At 37.3% G+C, this 16055-nt stretch overlaps 1 protein-coding gene across 3 annotated transcripts in view; it reads left to right on the top strand.

Annotated features, from left to right (window-relative positions):
• Window positions 1–16055, top strand: part of mdga2a (MAM domain containing glycosylphosphatidylinositol anchor 2a) — a 908723-nt gene that overhangs the window by 458956 nt on the left and 433712 nt on the right. For all 3 annotated transcript variants that reach the window (XM_072568467.1, XM_072568466.1, XM_072568464.1), the window contains one exon: window positions 2747–3052. In XM_072568467.1, the coding sequence (XP_072424568.1) occupies window positions 2747–3052 (306 nt within the window). The remainder of the gene's footprint in view (window positions 1–2746; window positions 3053–16055) is intronic.

The following is a 16055-nucleotide window of genomic DNA, read 5'->3' as shown; positions in this document are numbered from 1 at the left end:
ATTACATTTAAGGCATTATATAAGCATAAGTTGTTGTTGTCACTGTTCACCTCAGACTGCATCTCGAAGGCAACTAGAGATGGGCAATAAATGCTGGACAAGGCAGTGACATCCACATCCCATAAATGAGCTTTAAGAAACCTACAACATTAGAGTTTTGGATAAACTGCTGCATGATCAAATGAAGTAACCTCTGGTGACAACCCACATCACCAACCACCAACCACCAACCCCCACTCCCCCACCCCCCACTACCCCCAGTGACACCGACTGAATTTTCCTCAGGTACACCAATAACATGCAGAGCTACTCTAATGTCAGCCAACTTGATGCCTTCACTGTCTCTAAAATTTTCAGCTTGTTCACTCTTCAAGTAGAATATTGGCAAGACTGAAGCCAATGTCATAAGTCCTAGCGACATACCCCTTTAAATGCTTCCTATTCAAAAACCTTTCCAGAATAACATTTAAATGTTGTAATTGCATCACTTCCTCTGGCAGCTCATTCCATACACGCACCACCCTCTGTGTGAACAAGTTGCCCCTGAGGTCCCTTTTAAATCTTTCCCTTCTCAACTTAAAACCATGCCTTCTACTTTTGGACTCCCCCACCCTAGGGAAATGACCTTGTCTATTTACTCTATTCATGCCTCTCATGGTTTTATAAACCTCTACAAGATAACCCCTCAGCCTCTGATGCTCCAGGGAAAACAGCCCCAGCCTATTCAGCCTCTCCCTGTAGCTCAAATCCTCCAACCCTGGCAACATCCTTGCAAATCTTTTCTGAACCCTTTCAAGTTTCAAAACATCCTTAGTGGAGATAGTGGGGAGACCAGAGTAGTACACAATGTTCCAAATGTGACCTAACCAATGTCCTGTACAGCTGCAACATGACCTCCAACTTCTGTACTCAATACTCTGACCAATAAAGGAAAGCATTCCCAATGCCTTCTTCACTATCCTATCTATCTGCAATCCACCACCGATTCCATCCCCTACCCTGACAATGATTTGAGGCTGAACCAGACTTTTCACAACTTTGGCATGAAATACCATTCTGAGATGAGCTGCCAACTACATATCTGCACTCTCCCTGTGACTATCTACTTCCACATCCATAACACCACTTAACCCCTCCCCTGCTTCAGCTCTTGTGCTGCTGAAACATGCAGCTATGCCTTTGTTACATCTGGACTTGTCTATCGGATACATTAGTGGCTAGTCTCCTGCAATGTGTTCTCTGCTAATTTGAAGACATCTGAAACTTTGAGTGCCCTAATACACAACAAACATTGTTCAACCATTGCCGAGATTGTGACGCTGGGAAAACACAGCAGGTCAGGCAGCATCCAAGGAGCAGGAGAATCAACATATTGAGCATTAGCGCTCCATCAGGAATTTATTTGCCCATCTCCCCTGTGTTGCTGACTTGAATTAGTTAAACAAAAGCTCAATTTTCAATTTCTCATCCTTGTTTTAAAATCCATCCTGGACCTTCCCTGTTTCTATCATCTTCTCCAGCCCCACAGCCCTCCAAGCTATAAATGTAATTATATATCCTGAGCATCCTCAATTCTAATAATTACACGATTTGTGGTCATACCACAAACTGCCAAAGCTCTAAAGTTGGAATTCCTACCCTGAAACTTTGTATTTCCATCTTACTTTCCTCCTTCAAAAACCCTTCTTATACTCACCTTTTTGACTAAGCTTTGACCAAGACTTTACTCATGAAACTCTAGTCATATTTTATATTGCCTCTCTGAAGTGCATTGGGATGTTTTAAAATCTTAAAGGCCCTATATAGAGGGAAAAATTGTTATTAAGTGGAGGAATACATGACCTTACGTTCATTTTAGTATGAGCTCTGAATATTATTTGAGATAAAGGACGGAAAATGAGCATTCAAAAAAGCCATTCAATATTGAGAAGAATATCCTTTGAAAAATATACAAGGTCTTTGTATATGCATAACTTTTCCGTCTTTGCTGGATGGGGGTAGTCACAACGTTCTATTATTTAAAAGGCTTTTGCAACACGCTTGCAAACAGCACTTTTGCAGATTTGTTCAAATAGAAGTACTTTCTTTATTCATATCTAGTAAAGAATAATGATACAGAATTCTATCTTGTAGTCTAAGTATCAACTGCATTCAAACACAGCCCAGTACAAAGCATTAACATTTTAATTAAATTATTCACAGTGCCTGAAGCTTTATTCTAGATTCCATCCACCTCTACTCCAACAGAGAGCACATTACTTAAAGGCTGAGTAAGGTCTGGTTTCCAATGATAATGGATACAACTGATCTCTCAATGATTGTGGCAATTAAACAGTTTTTGATCTTCACTCTGAACATTAGAAATTCGTTCATCTCTAAATAGAGAATTTAAGAATGTATTTACTGGTATTTTCTCACTCCGTTTCCTTATCAAATCAACTTCATTGAGGAAAAAAAACAAAAAACTTTTGTGGTAAACAATTCACAGTAAAGTTACATTCAATGCAAAAGAGCTACATGTGCACTTGTGTACTGCCTCGCAAGACAGATAGTGATGAGGGTCAATATTAGTTCTCAGCTACTTCACATAAATATGGTGAAATAATAGAATCTAGGAACTATTAATAAACAATGCACTGCTGTGATTTTCCAATCTATTAAATGTTTCTAGTGTTCAAGTCATGATTTAACAATGAGATGAAGAGCTATTTGGTGAAATGGAGTTATTTTTATTTCTGTTTACAAGTGCCGCCAACTTTATCTGTCCCGAAAGGAAGGTCACCAATGGTTACACGAGAAGGTGACACGGTGGAGCTACAGTGCTTGGTTTCTGGAAAGCCCAAACCCATAATTCTTTGGTCCCGTTTTGATAAGGAAAAGGAGAAGGAGCTCCCAATGCCTGATGGCACCATGCAAATGGAAAGCTATGATGGATTACTCCGCATTGTGAATGTGTCCAGGGATATGAATGGAATATACAAATGCCAAACAAGCCAGTATAATGGGTTTAATGTGAAACCAAGGGAAGCAGCCGTGCAGCTTATTGTACAGTGTAAGTAAATCATATTTCTCCTTGCACTATATCTTCCTGGATACTAATAACTTTATGCCTTCTAACTAGAGCAGTATTCTGCAGTCGATATATTATCCAAAAGTTTTTCGTTTGAATAAATCGAAATTCAGCTGATTCCTGATGAGTATATGTTCAGTCAAATTATCAGAAGAAATGCTTTATAATTCCCTATTAAGTAGAAGTTTCAATCCAGTTATCAAATTTCCCAGTATTCATATTAGCTTTATGCTTTTAGTTTTACACATTCCAACTTTTAAAGATCCAGTTTTTCAGCAGCATTTTGATTTAGTATCTTTACAACCTACTAAAATGAAAGATTTGGAAGGAATTGTGTGTCAGTCACTTCCTTTTTTAGACAGGCTGGACAAGTTTTAATCTGAGCACAAATAATTGCCAGACAAGTTAATGTGTTCAATCCAATTCCACTGGGAAGAAACATAAAATGATTGCAGATGCTTCAGTTTCCCCTGTGTACATTTAATATGAATCTGTACAGGCAAGCGATCCTCAAGGATCCATCTGCAGTGAAACAGTTGGAGGATTGATGGACATTGAAAAATAGTTGCAAATCAGGACTATGGGATTATTGTAAAGAATAATGTAAATTTAAAAGAGTGCCATGTGAAGTATAGCCTGGAAGAGCAATTGAGAAACTTTGTGCTGAACCTGCTTGGGATCAATATATCATTATATTTCCTGAAACAGTGCAAATGGCTATTTTCTGAGGTTATCACTTGGTACCCAGATATGTAGTTTGATGGAAACACAGCTGGACAATTTCCTTTGTCTGCACGTGTGTCTCGTTTCAGTACAACGCTCTGGAAATTCAGAAGAAGGTTGAAAGATGCTCGTTCGATAAATGTGGATGGCTTTTTAAATATGTCCAGAAATGTGTATTGTTACAGTGCAGCATGAGGCCACTTGGCCCGTTGTCTGTACTGGCTTCTGGCAGTAATATTTACCAAGTAATTCAAATTTCTGCAACATATGGACATATACAGACATGATGTACAGTGGTCACAAGCAAACATAAAATGTTCCAGTTTTGACAAGCAGCAAAACCATGAAGTGCCTCTTACAAAGAGCTATGATATTAATTGTGAGCTGTGCAGTCCAACTAGTTAAGGTATTTTGTCTGTTATTAAATGCTAAGTTAGCAGGAAAAGGGCAATAGGACAATCAAATGTTTGGAGCTTTTGTGTAAGAAAATTACATTGATTATAACTGGCCTGCATAAAACTTTATCATAGTTAGTCAGCAAGTCTTCCCAGAAATGGGATTTGGGAGGGGGGGTGGGCACTGAACCCGGGTTGGAGATGACCCCACTGCACTCAGCTCAGAGGCTGGAGGTCAAGGCCAGAAGCAGCTCAGGGTCCATGATTTCTGTCATTGATACTAATCACTGTAACAATATCATTAGTTAACATGGAACTTACATCAAAATATACGCAGCCGTAAATTATTGAAAAAGTTGGAATCTTTAGCTTCACACCACAATTTCCATGTCAAGTGGCTGCTGAAATACACCTTGTCTGAAAAAGAAACCTTCTTTCAATTTCAAATGTACCAAATGTTCATTTTTTATTGCTAGTCAATCTGTGCTGTCTGTGTTATTAATGAACATTGCGTGCTTCTGCATGATTTGCTGCAGTTGTTTGGTTTTCTTTTCAATGTTGTGTATGTTTTTTATGGATAAGTGTAGGCAAATAGAGCGATAAATGTAGAAAATGCCCAGGGCTATTAAAGTGTCTTCAAGCACTTCCAATGAATTGCTTTCCAAATGGACTAATTGTTCTGTTTACAAACAGGACATTTTAATGCCAGAATTACTGTACATCCCATAAATAGGAAAGAGATAGTCAATGTAATATTTGATGGTTTTGACTGGGGAAGAAATGTTGACCAAGAGGCAAAGAATATTCCATGCTGTTATGGACCAGAGCAGATGCCCTTAAAATATTTTGTGAAGGTAGCCTAGATCTTAATTTTTTTTCTTATATTAAAAGTAGATGGGAAGCACTGTGTTCCAGATGTGATTCAAATGGTCAAACTAGTCAACATTAAGCAAAACACAGTTCTTTTTAAACATTGTAGTTAAAATACAAACAAATAGCAGAGGAATTTGAATAACTTGCCTATCAGAAAATTTAACTGAATCATAAATATCAATTAACTGCTCCAATATAGTAACATAGCAAAAAGGCAAATTCAGACACAGGTTCTTACATGCAGCTCTCCAATCCTGGAGAGAAAAAGACATCAAGAGAAATTTCAGAGGAATTAATAGCTAGGAATCATTCACTGGAGCTCCAAACTCTTTTGAGACCCCAAACAGCTTCTGCTGCTAAAGATGAACAAATTAAAAATTGGAAAGCCTGGTCTATGAGATCTGGCCACACCCATTCAGGTTGTAAAAAAAACCAAGGCTTCACAAGTTGTTTAAACGAGTGGTTCTGGTGGACTGCTCTGTGCCTCTGTCTTTACAACCCCTCTTCAAAAAACCAAGGACAAAATAATCTTTTAAAGTGACAGCATCATTACACCTTGAAAAAATGACCAATCAACATACAAAGATGGCCTCACTTTAAAGCCCTTAGACTTACTCTATTAGTACACTACAATACATATACATTGTATTTATTCTAAGCATGAAAACATTCACTATGATATTCTATTTCAGTCCATTTACTCCCGCCACTGAACTCCTCCATCTTTCTTCATCAAAGTCATGACAAGGTGTTGGCAATTATGTTTTCTCATCCTTCTGTGTGTATAATTTTCAAATTTAATGACAACAGTAATAAGTTCCATCTAAACAGTATGGAATTTTTGTTGTTAAATTTCTCCAAAAAATTTTAATGGGTTATGATCAGTTTATACAGTTACCTCAGACACATTACTGGCAAGATAAATGTTGAAATGTTCTAATGGCAATACAAAGCTTAATCGTGCAATATTTCTGTTGATGAGTATTCAATTTTCTGGAAAAATACCAAATACATCTTCCAATCTTTCATCGTCATCTTGTAAGAATGCAGCACTGACACCCACATCACTCACATCGATAGCCACCTTGAATAGCATTGCGTAAGTAGGTGTGGCTAATACCGGGGCAGTGGTTAACACAGCTTTAGGGTATCAAATACCTTCTGACAGTCTACCATCCACTGAAATTTTCTGCACTTCTTCAGCAAGTCAGTCAGTGGGGCAATCACACTGCTAAAATTCAGGATGTACTTCCGATAAAACCTACTTAATCCCAGGAATCATAGTACTGCCCTCTTTGTCGATGGTAAGGGAAACATCCCAATAACCTTTGTTTTCATATTCCATGGAGCCATCTGTTCATATCCAATAACATGGCCTAGAAACGTAACATGGGCTTTTGTGAATTTACTCTTAGCCAGGTTTATCATCAAGCCTGCCTCCTGAAGTTGGTCAAACAATTCCAAAAATGCTGCAAATGTTCCTTCCATATATGACAAAAAATTATCAGGTCAACAATGTACACCACACAATTGGTTAATCCAAAAATTACTTTATTGGTTAATTTTTGAAATGCATCATTCATACCAAACGGCATGACTTTAAATTGGTATAGACCATTAGATGTCCTAAAAGCCGAAATTGTCTTTGCCCTTTTGGATAAAGGTATCTGCCAGTTTCCTCTGAGTAAGTCCAACTGTGAAAGGCAATTTGCTTGTCCCACCTTCTCAATGCAGTCTTCCAAACATGGAGTGAGACATGAATCAGATTTTGTAACTACATTGCCTTTGCAATAGTCGACACATAATATTTGGCTACCATCTGGTTTTGCAACCATTACTATGAGTTAGCTCCAGTTGCTGCAATTCACTGTGATTATGTTGTCTTTTAGCAAGGGTTCAATTTCTTTTGAACCTGTGCCAACTTTAGAGGGTTAGGTTGATAAAGATGTTGCTTGATTGGAACAGCATTTCCTCTATTTACATCATGCATATTTAAGTTAGTACTTCCCATCTTATTCCAATGTATCTCCCCATGCAACAGTAAGACCTCTTTCAGGTAATTTTGATTTTCCTCTGGAAGGTAATTTAATTATTTATCCTTACTTTTAGAACTTCCTTCTTGTCCAATTTAGTTTGAGTAATGTCCAATTCAGAATCCTCTGAACCTGGTACTTCACATTGTGTTGGAACCAGTAACACATTCTCCTTTTGCTTCCTATCTCTATAAAAATGTCTTTTGAACATATTCACATGACACACTCTGTGAGAGTTTTTCAGTCTGGTGTTCTTGTCAAATAATTCACTCAATCTTCTTTTGATTTGATAAACCTTGTTTTTAGAGGATTACCTATCACTAAAACTTTATCTCCACTGGAAAAATTGTGAATTTTTGATTTCTTGTCTGCTTCTTGTTTCATCATATGCTGTGCTACTTTGAAATGCCAACTCACACATTCCATTTAATCTTTCTCTGGAATTTGACACATGTCCAAATATGTGGTCTCTGAACTCTGATTCACCAATTTCTCCTTAATTAATTTCAGTAGCCCCCTCACCTTCTGCCCAAAATCAAATTCAAATTGACTGAATTTGATAAATTCATTTGGTGCATTCCTAATTGCGAAAAAGTACAAATATAATTCCTTCATCCCAATCCTATAGATTGTCTTGACTATAAGCTCTCAACATGGTATTTAAAGTTTAATACTACCATTTTAGTTATCCCTATGATTCTGGAGGGCATGCAGTGGACTTGAAATGTTTTATTCCTAAGTTATCCATAACATACTTGAATAATTTTGATGTAAAATTTGACTCTTTATGTGATTGTATTTCTGTGGGTAGCCCATATCTAATGCAATCCTTTTAGCTGTGATATTGTGTCAAGGAATGGCCTCTAGTGGACACATCTATTATGGTCAACAAATACCGATTCACATTTTTTCTTTTAGGTAGGGGTCCTACACAATCAATTAAGATGCTTGTAAAAGGTTCATCAAGTGTGGGAATGGGTATTAAATGTGCTGGTTTTATCACTGCCTGAGCTTTTTCAATTACTTGACACTGTGACATGTCTGGCAAAATTCCGTTACATTCTTGTGCAGTCCGGGCTTGTAAAAATGCTTTTGTATTTTGGCTGGAGTCCTCCTTACTCCCAATGACTTTGAATTGGTAATTCATATGTTATCTGCAACACTGCCTTTCTATAATCCACTGGTAATACAACTTGGTGAACTACTATCCATTTCTCAGCCACCTGAATATGTGATGGTCTCTATTTCCCCATCAAGAGATCATTTTTAAGATATTAACATCATTCTGAGATAGACTGAGATTCTCCTTCTGTGTAAGCTTTTTGATACAACTGCTTCTATTTTTCAACTTTCTGTTGTAAGTCAGTTAATTTCTCTGAATCAAAGCTTTCCACGTTGTCCTCCACCTGTTTTTGATTTTTCTCAACAATTTGATCAAATGTGGTCTCTGACAACTGCTTTTCAACTTCCTTATCCTTATTCTTTGGTTTCTCCTTTGTTTCTACCTGTGGCTTTGTGACCTTGTCATCACGCAGTCAGGAAGAATCCCAGGATATACAACCTGAAATGTCTCAGTTACCTGATTTTCCACTGGCTTCTGAACCACAGTAAGGCAGCACTCCTCCCTGTGAGCCAGCTGTATCGTTATCAAGGACAAGTTGTATTCCTGGAGTTGAGAGTTTCTCCAATACTCCTATCAACACTACTCCACATTTCATCAGACACTCCAACCTCCCTCACCATGAATTCTGCATCTTACCACTTTTTCTCTGGCAATAGCCCTGCTGAATTACATATCTCCTTATCTCTCAACATGAAAGATTGACATACACCTATATCTCTTAAAATTGTAATTTCTTTAACTGCTTCTCCCATCATATGCCAATAAATCTTACCCTCATAAGTAAGTGGTTTAAAAAGATCTGACACTTCCTTTTCAATCAATCCCTAACCAGGTTGTAAATTCTGGTGCAGCTTTTTAGTTTCCATTGTACTATCCTTTACCGTTTCAACAAAATTCATTGGTTTCTCCTGATTCCCCACACCGGCCTTCCTGTGCGTTTTCTAAACCACCAACTTCATGTTGCTGACTTTCTACCCGAGCTTTTTAAATTCTCTTTCCCTTTCATGAGTTTCCTATTTTACCCTGTGGTAAACTATCTTTATTATCTTCAATGAGATCTCCTTTTCCCTTACCACCTAAAGATTTCTCTTTTCGCCAGTTTCTATCCCTCACGGATTGAAATTGATGTTGGAAACCAAACTTTGATTTATGAGCTAATTCCTAATGGATGGCCATTTCAGCTGCTAATCTTGTTGTTTGAACTGTCTGCTCTTCCACGTAAGTTCACACTACTCCAAGAAGTGAATTTTTAACCTCCTCCATAATAATAATCTGTACAAAAGTTTATTCTATTTTCAATACCCTTATCCACCTACAAAAATTAATTTGTTTGATCCTTTCAAACTCAATGCACTTTTGACCAAGGTCCCTCCTTAGATTCCTAAAACGTTTTCTGTGGGCTTCTGGCATAAGCTCATATGTATGTAAGATGGCTTTCTTCACCTCCTCAAACTCACCATATACCTCTTCTGATAGGAATGCAAATACCTTACTAGCTCTACCCGCTAACTTTGTTTGGATCAACAAAGCCCACATGGTCACCGGCCACTTCATTTATTTAGCCACTTTCTCAAATGAAATGAAGACTTCCACATCCTTCTCGTCGAATTTAAGAGATGCTTGAACATATTTAAAAGATCCCTACCAGCCTTTTGGCTATGATGGGTTTGCTCATCATCACTATCTTCCTCACTAAACCTATTTTCTACCTTCACTTCCTCTCTAATTACTAACTTCCGAAGTTCAAATTTTCTCTCTTTCTTCTGCTTGGGCCTTCCTCTCCTTTTCTTTTTCCTCTGCTTTTAATTGTAATTCAAACTATTTCATTTCTTTTACTCTATCTTTTTGTTCTGCCAGGGTAATTCTTTCCTTAATTTTTGCCTTTAATTCAAGCTGCTTCATTTGCAGTTGAATTCTAGCCAGCCCCAAAGATTCTGATGGCATTTCTGGCAATTATAAAGGTTGAACAATTGTTGCAATTAACCCCCCTTTCCTCACAAATCCAGCCAACCCTAACTCCAGCTTGTCTACCAATTCCAGCAGCTTTGCTATGCTTACAGTTTGTAAACCTCCTGAAATCATTTCTTCTACCCCCAGAAAATGCTTAGTGACTGAAAGAGCCATCACTAAATTAGGGACACCCTGTTTAAAACAACCAAATTCAATACCCGAAACAAAAGATACTAACATCTACCACTCACTGCCTTTGAGTCCAATATGGAATTATAGATTTCAATCCCAGATGAGTGCCCAGTTTGTTCTGGTCCAGAGCAGACCTCCTCAAAATATTTTAAGAAGGTAACCTACATCCAAACTTGTTCTAATTTTAAAAGTAGATGGAAAGTGTTATGTTCCTGATGCAGTGTAACTGGTCACACTACCTGACATTAAGCAAATAACAGCTTCTTTAAACACTAGAGTCAAAATACAAAGAAAAGGCAGAGGAATTTAGAATAACTTGACTTTTGGAAAACTTAACCAAACCATAGATACAATACCATTACCAATTAACTGATCCAACATAGTGACATTTCACAAACACACGCCTTGGCAAAAAAAAGGCAAATTCAGACACAGACTGTTACATGCAGCTCTCCAACCCAGGAGGGAGAAAATATCAAGAGAAATTTCAGACAAAGTAGCAGGTAGGAATCATTTACTGAAGCTTCCAATATGTTTGGGACCCCAAACAGCTTCTGCTGCTAAAGCTAAAAATAAAACTAGAAAGTCTGGTCTGTAAAAACTGGCCACACCCATTAAGGCTGTTTTTTAAAAAAACAAGGATTCACAAGTTGTTTAATTGAGTGGTTCTGGTAGACTGCTCTGTGCCTCTGCCTTTACAACCCCTCTTAAAATAAATGAGGACAAAATAACCTTTTAAAGTGACAGCATGTTCCCCAATGATCCATAACCATTTATCTGAGCACATGGATGAGGTTCACGTTTAATTTCTCACTTAAAACAAACAGAAAACTAGCAAGGACAAAGCAGAGGCACTGGTTTACATGTGTAAACAAAAAAAAGAATAATATCAGGAGAGTGTTTGCAATTTTGGATAAGTCCTTAAAATAGCAAGCAAAACTAAAAGATAGCAACTAACAATTTTAATTAAAGATGAGGAATTTATTTTTAGTTAAAGGAATGCTGACAAAGTGAAAATTATTGCCACTGGAATGTTGAGAAGATAACATTTGGGTCACAAGATTGCATGTTTTACTGTCAGCCTCATTCACCTGATTTGCACTGTAATGTTTATGTCAGAGAATGGAATTTAATGTATGGAATGAGCTGCCAGAGAAGTGATGGAGGCTGGTATAATTACAATATTTAAAAGACACCTGGTTGTGTATATGAATAGGAAGGGTTTAGAGGGATATGAGCCAAATGCTGACAAATGGGATTAGATTAAATTAGGATATCTGGTTGGCGTGGAAGAGTTATACTGAAGGGTCTGTTCCTGTGCTGTATCATTCAAGAAAGACCACATGAAGCCATAACCATGTAACTTAATAAATGTGTAATTCTAAGTAATATTTTCTAAATGGAAACATCCCAAACCTGAAGACTTATGAAAGCACCTTTATTTAGAAGCAGCTGCATCAATAAGTAGCACAGGACAGTTCACACTCATTCTGTCTCAGATGTTTCTCCTCTGCCCATTTATACTGCAGTCCAAGATGAGGTTAAACACCACTGCCTCGATACCATGAGTTTTTAAAAAAAATAATTCATGTTAATTTGGCAACATTGCATAAGCAGCATATACTGCCTGTCCCTGACTGCCCTTGAAAGGTGATAGTGGCTTTCTTTTTGAAACATTGTAGTCCTTGAAGTGGAGGAGCATGCAAAATGCTGTGCAGGAGGAATTTCTTGGATTTTGATTCAGTGAAGGATATAGTTCCAAGTGTCAGGACTGTGTCTTGTTATTTTTGTGTTTCTGCAAGCTGGAAACTGAAATGGCAAAAAAAATGTTTATGAAAGAACATCATTTGAAAGATTATCTGGAGTTTTGAAAGCAAGCCATCTGAAACCTTTGCAGAAGGTGGAAACAATTGTTTGATCAAGCAGAAATTGAAGTTCAGACTGCGGGAAATCTGGAGCATAGGTGTGTACTAATGCAGCTCTTGGTAGTAACAAGAAGTTGACTGGACTTTGGACTAGTGGCAGTTATCAATGACCTTTTGCTTGCCAAAAACAGTGTGATTTGTTCTTAGGTGGTTGAGCAGCCTGAAGCTGGAAACAAGTTACAGAGAAACAGAGACAGAGAGAGAGCATTTACAAAGTTTACAGATCTTCTCCCAGCCTAGAACCTTCCTGTTCTCTGCGGTCAAAACTGAAATTTAAACCTGCAGAAAACCAGTTACATAAAGTTCAAGAGGTGCTGTAAACTGTGCCTTTTAAATTGTGATTTCAAAGTGAATCAATCAGTCTGTACTAATTACAAACCAGTAGAAGCATCCAGAGAAAGACATCTGGCCAGCAACACTGGAATCTGGAAGCAAAGAGCATTGAATGGTCTATCAATTTTTTTTACCTTTGACGATAATTTACTTTCCTTATTTGTCAGTTTGTGTGTGTGTTAATGTATAAGGGGAGTTAATCAAGTGATTGCAGATTTAGTCAGTAGTGTTACATACCAATGGTTTATATCTGTTTACCTGTAGAGTAATTACTTGTAATACAACATAATTCCTGTTCAATATGGAAACCTGGTCCATACTTTCTATCAACTTTCTATCTGAAAGTCAAATAAATGGAGGTTCTTAGAAAAAGAACTTGCATATTTGGTATGTCTGTATGAATAGCAGAGCTCAATTTAAGGCGCAATATCCCAGGGTGTCACAACACAGATAAGAATAGTGCTGGACGAGATCTTGTGCATAATAATATTCCAAAGCATTTGTGGCCCTCATGTTTGGTGCTCAATTATCCTGCATAGTTTATTGAATGATAGAAATGCACAGTCTCCGATTCTTATGTATGAATATTTCTTTACATGAATTTTGGAAAACTCCTAATTGACCTTCTGCCAGTCCTTGTCAACCATGTCCAAATAGTATTTACTTTTTATCAAATAAATTTTTCTGCAATTGCGGTGATGAGTGAAGCAAATTCTGGATTTAAACTTGATTTGATTTAAATCAAAATTCCAACTTAAACTACCATTTGAACTATGAGTCCTTTGTTTGAGTACAAATGGCTAATTCAGGACCTTAGTAAATGATCTCTTAATATTAGTGCAGGAATTATCATACCCCTTAATATCATTATCCAAATTTAAACAGAAAATGCAACATAATACAACTTTGTGGAGCCATAATTGTCCAGAATATTCCAATGAAGTATTTTAGTTAAAAATTACTGAAGAAATAGGTGTAATCGTGTGTTTTAAGTTAGAAATATTAGAATGGATAAATAGAAATATGTTATATTGTAAGATATACAGATGTTATTTTGAGTAGCACCACATCTCATGATAAAAATACATAGAAACAAAGAATAAAGTACACATGTTTTGTAGTGCAGAATTTGAGTATCGCTGAAAAAAAAAGGCCCTTTGTCAAAGTTTTTTTTATCTTTACTCATCAGGACAATTTACAAGAAAGGAAAAGACAATAAAGGGGAAAATACTGTATGAGAGAGGAGTACTGGTTAGTTGCAAGTGGACTGTTCCCCTTCGACAAACTGTGTCTTTTTTCAGCAATGCAGAAGTTAAGTAATTTGTGCACATTACATTGTTCGCCAAAATGTCTCCTACTCTAGGTGAAACAAATCAGACACCAGATAAAAATGTAGAATGTCCATTTCACAAAATACTTTGTTGTGTATATTATACCAGTAACACAACACAAATAGTCATTGTGTTCGCTGATATTTAGATTAGATTAGATTAGATTACTTACAGTGTGGAAACAGGCACTTCGGCCCAACAAGTCCACACCGCCCTGCCGAAGCGTAACCCACCCATACCCCTACAGCTACATTTACCCCTTACCTAATACTATGGGCAATTTAGCATGGCCAATTCACCTGGCCTGCACATCTTTGGACTGTGGGAGGAAACCGGAGCACCCGGAGGAAACCCACGCAGACACGGGGAGAACGTGCAAACTCCACACAGTCAGTCGCCTGAGGCGGGAATTGAACCCGGGTCTCAGGCGCTGTGAGGCAGCAGTGCTAACCACTGTGCCACCATGCCGCCCACGGTGTCTGGACTCAACCATGTTGTAGCATAAAACAGTTATTTATTATGTCAATAATGGGAAAAAAAGATGTACTATTTACAGAGGGAATTAAAACATTAGGAAACTTATTTGAGAGATCCTAACTAATGTATTCATGTGTGAAAGTGACACCAGTGCTTCTATTCATTGGTTTTAATTATTGTAATCAGGCCAGGTTCTGTGTGTGTTTCGTTTGATAGTGTAATCAGAGACCAATTTATTTCATTACTTGAGAAATACTGATACCTGGGTACAGCTGAGATGTTCTTGCATATTGAATTCAGGTATATTGTCTTCTATTGAAAAGCTTTAACTTAGATGTTTAGAATAATAAAGTTTATAACTGCTTTAATTTCAGAATGTCAGATGATATCTGTGGGATAGATAAGACCTACTAAAGATTAACATTACTGAAAGTTGATAATTCACCTATTTGATACATTTATGGTCTCCTTTGGGCATTGCATTTAATTGTTCAAAAGTGACTCCATACTGCTAACAGTTAATAATATTTGAGCATTAGTGAGACTTAATACTGTTAATGATCCTGTTAGGGACAATTAACATTTAAAGAAAATATCTGAATATTTCAGCGATGAACCGACCAAACTACAGCACGTGCTATGTGTCCTTCCTGTCACTTCCATATTGAGAATGGTCCGATCTTTCAATGGGTCCTCAATCTTTAGGCTTCTGAGATTTCCCCCTCAAATGTTATAAAATTCCATGGATGCCCAACAACATTTTTAAAATTGCTATCAAAAAATATTTGAAATTTATTGCAGCATTTCTCTCAATGTGAGGAGGTAGCTTCAAAAAGCACAGACATATATCTTGCTCAATGTTTACCCTTGGCTCCACTATGCTTCATTAGCAGATTCTTGCCACAGCTTAATAGGCTGTCGCTGTAAAGTTGTGCACTCTCATTGAAGTGAGACGGTCACTGAGGATGTAGACTGTGAATGTAAAGTTAATAGCATGTTACTTAGTTGATTCTTAGTCACAGTGTGGTTGTTCAACTGTTGCTTTGAGGTTGCTTGATTTTCACTGTGGGCTTGGTCTTATTAATGACCTGATAAGAAAGAATCCTCGAGGGAAGAGTGATCACAACATGCAGAATTCCAAAATCAATTGGAGGACAAGAAACTGGAGTCCGACAGAGTTCAGGAATTGGGCAAACCTAATTACATATGTATGAGTTTAATCAGGCCCTACTGGACTGAACACAAAGACTAAAAGATAGGATAGTTGATGAGCAGTGGCAGATATTTACAGAGATACTCAACTGCTCCCAGCTAAAACATAATCCAGAAAGGAGGACAAATATTAATGGTTAAGCAAGGAAGTTAAAGATACTATAAAAACAAAATTTAATGCATATTATATTGCAAAGGTCAGTGGAAGTTTGAGAAACTTTTAAAGATCAACAAAGAGTGACTAAATCTTTTTTCAAGAAAGCAAAAGTAAATTATGGAAGAAAACTCATGCATGTATAAAAACTGATATCAACAGCTTTTATATGTATATAAAAGGAAACAGAGTAGATCAAGTGAATGCTGGTCCCTTGGAGGATGAGACAAGGAAGTTAATAGTGGGGAAGGCAAAAAAGGCGGA

This window comes from Chiloscyllium punctatum, chromosome 4 (assembly GCF_047496795.1).
Source record: "Chiloscyllium punctatum isolate Juve2018m chromosome 4, sChiPun1.3, whole genome shotgun sequence".
NCBI classification, from domain to species: Eukaryota; Metazoa; Chordata; class Chondrichthyes; order Orectolobiformes; family Hemiscylliidae; genus Chiloscyllium; species Chiloscyllium punctatum.
The sequence above is the reverse complement of the archived record's forward strand: the minus strand, read 5'-3'. Positions and strand labels throughout refer to the sequence as shown.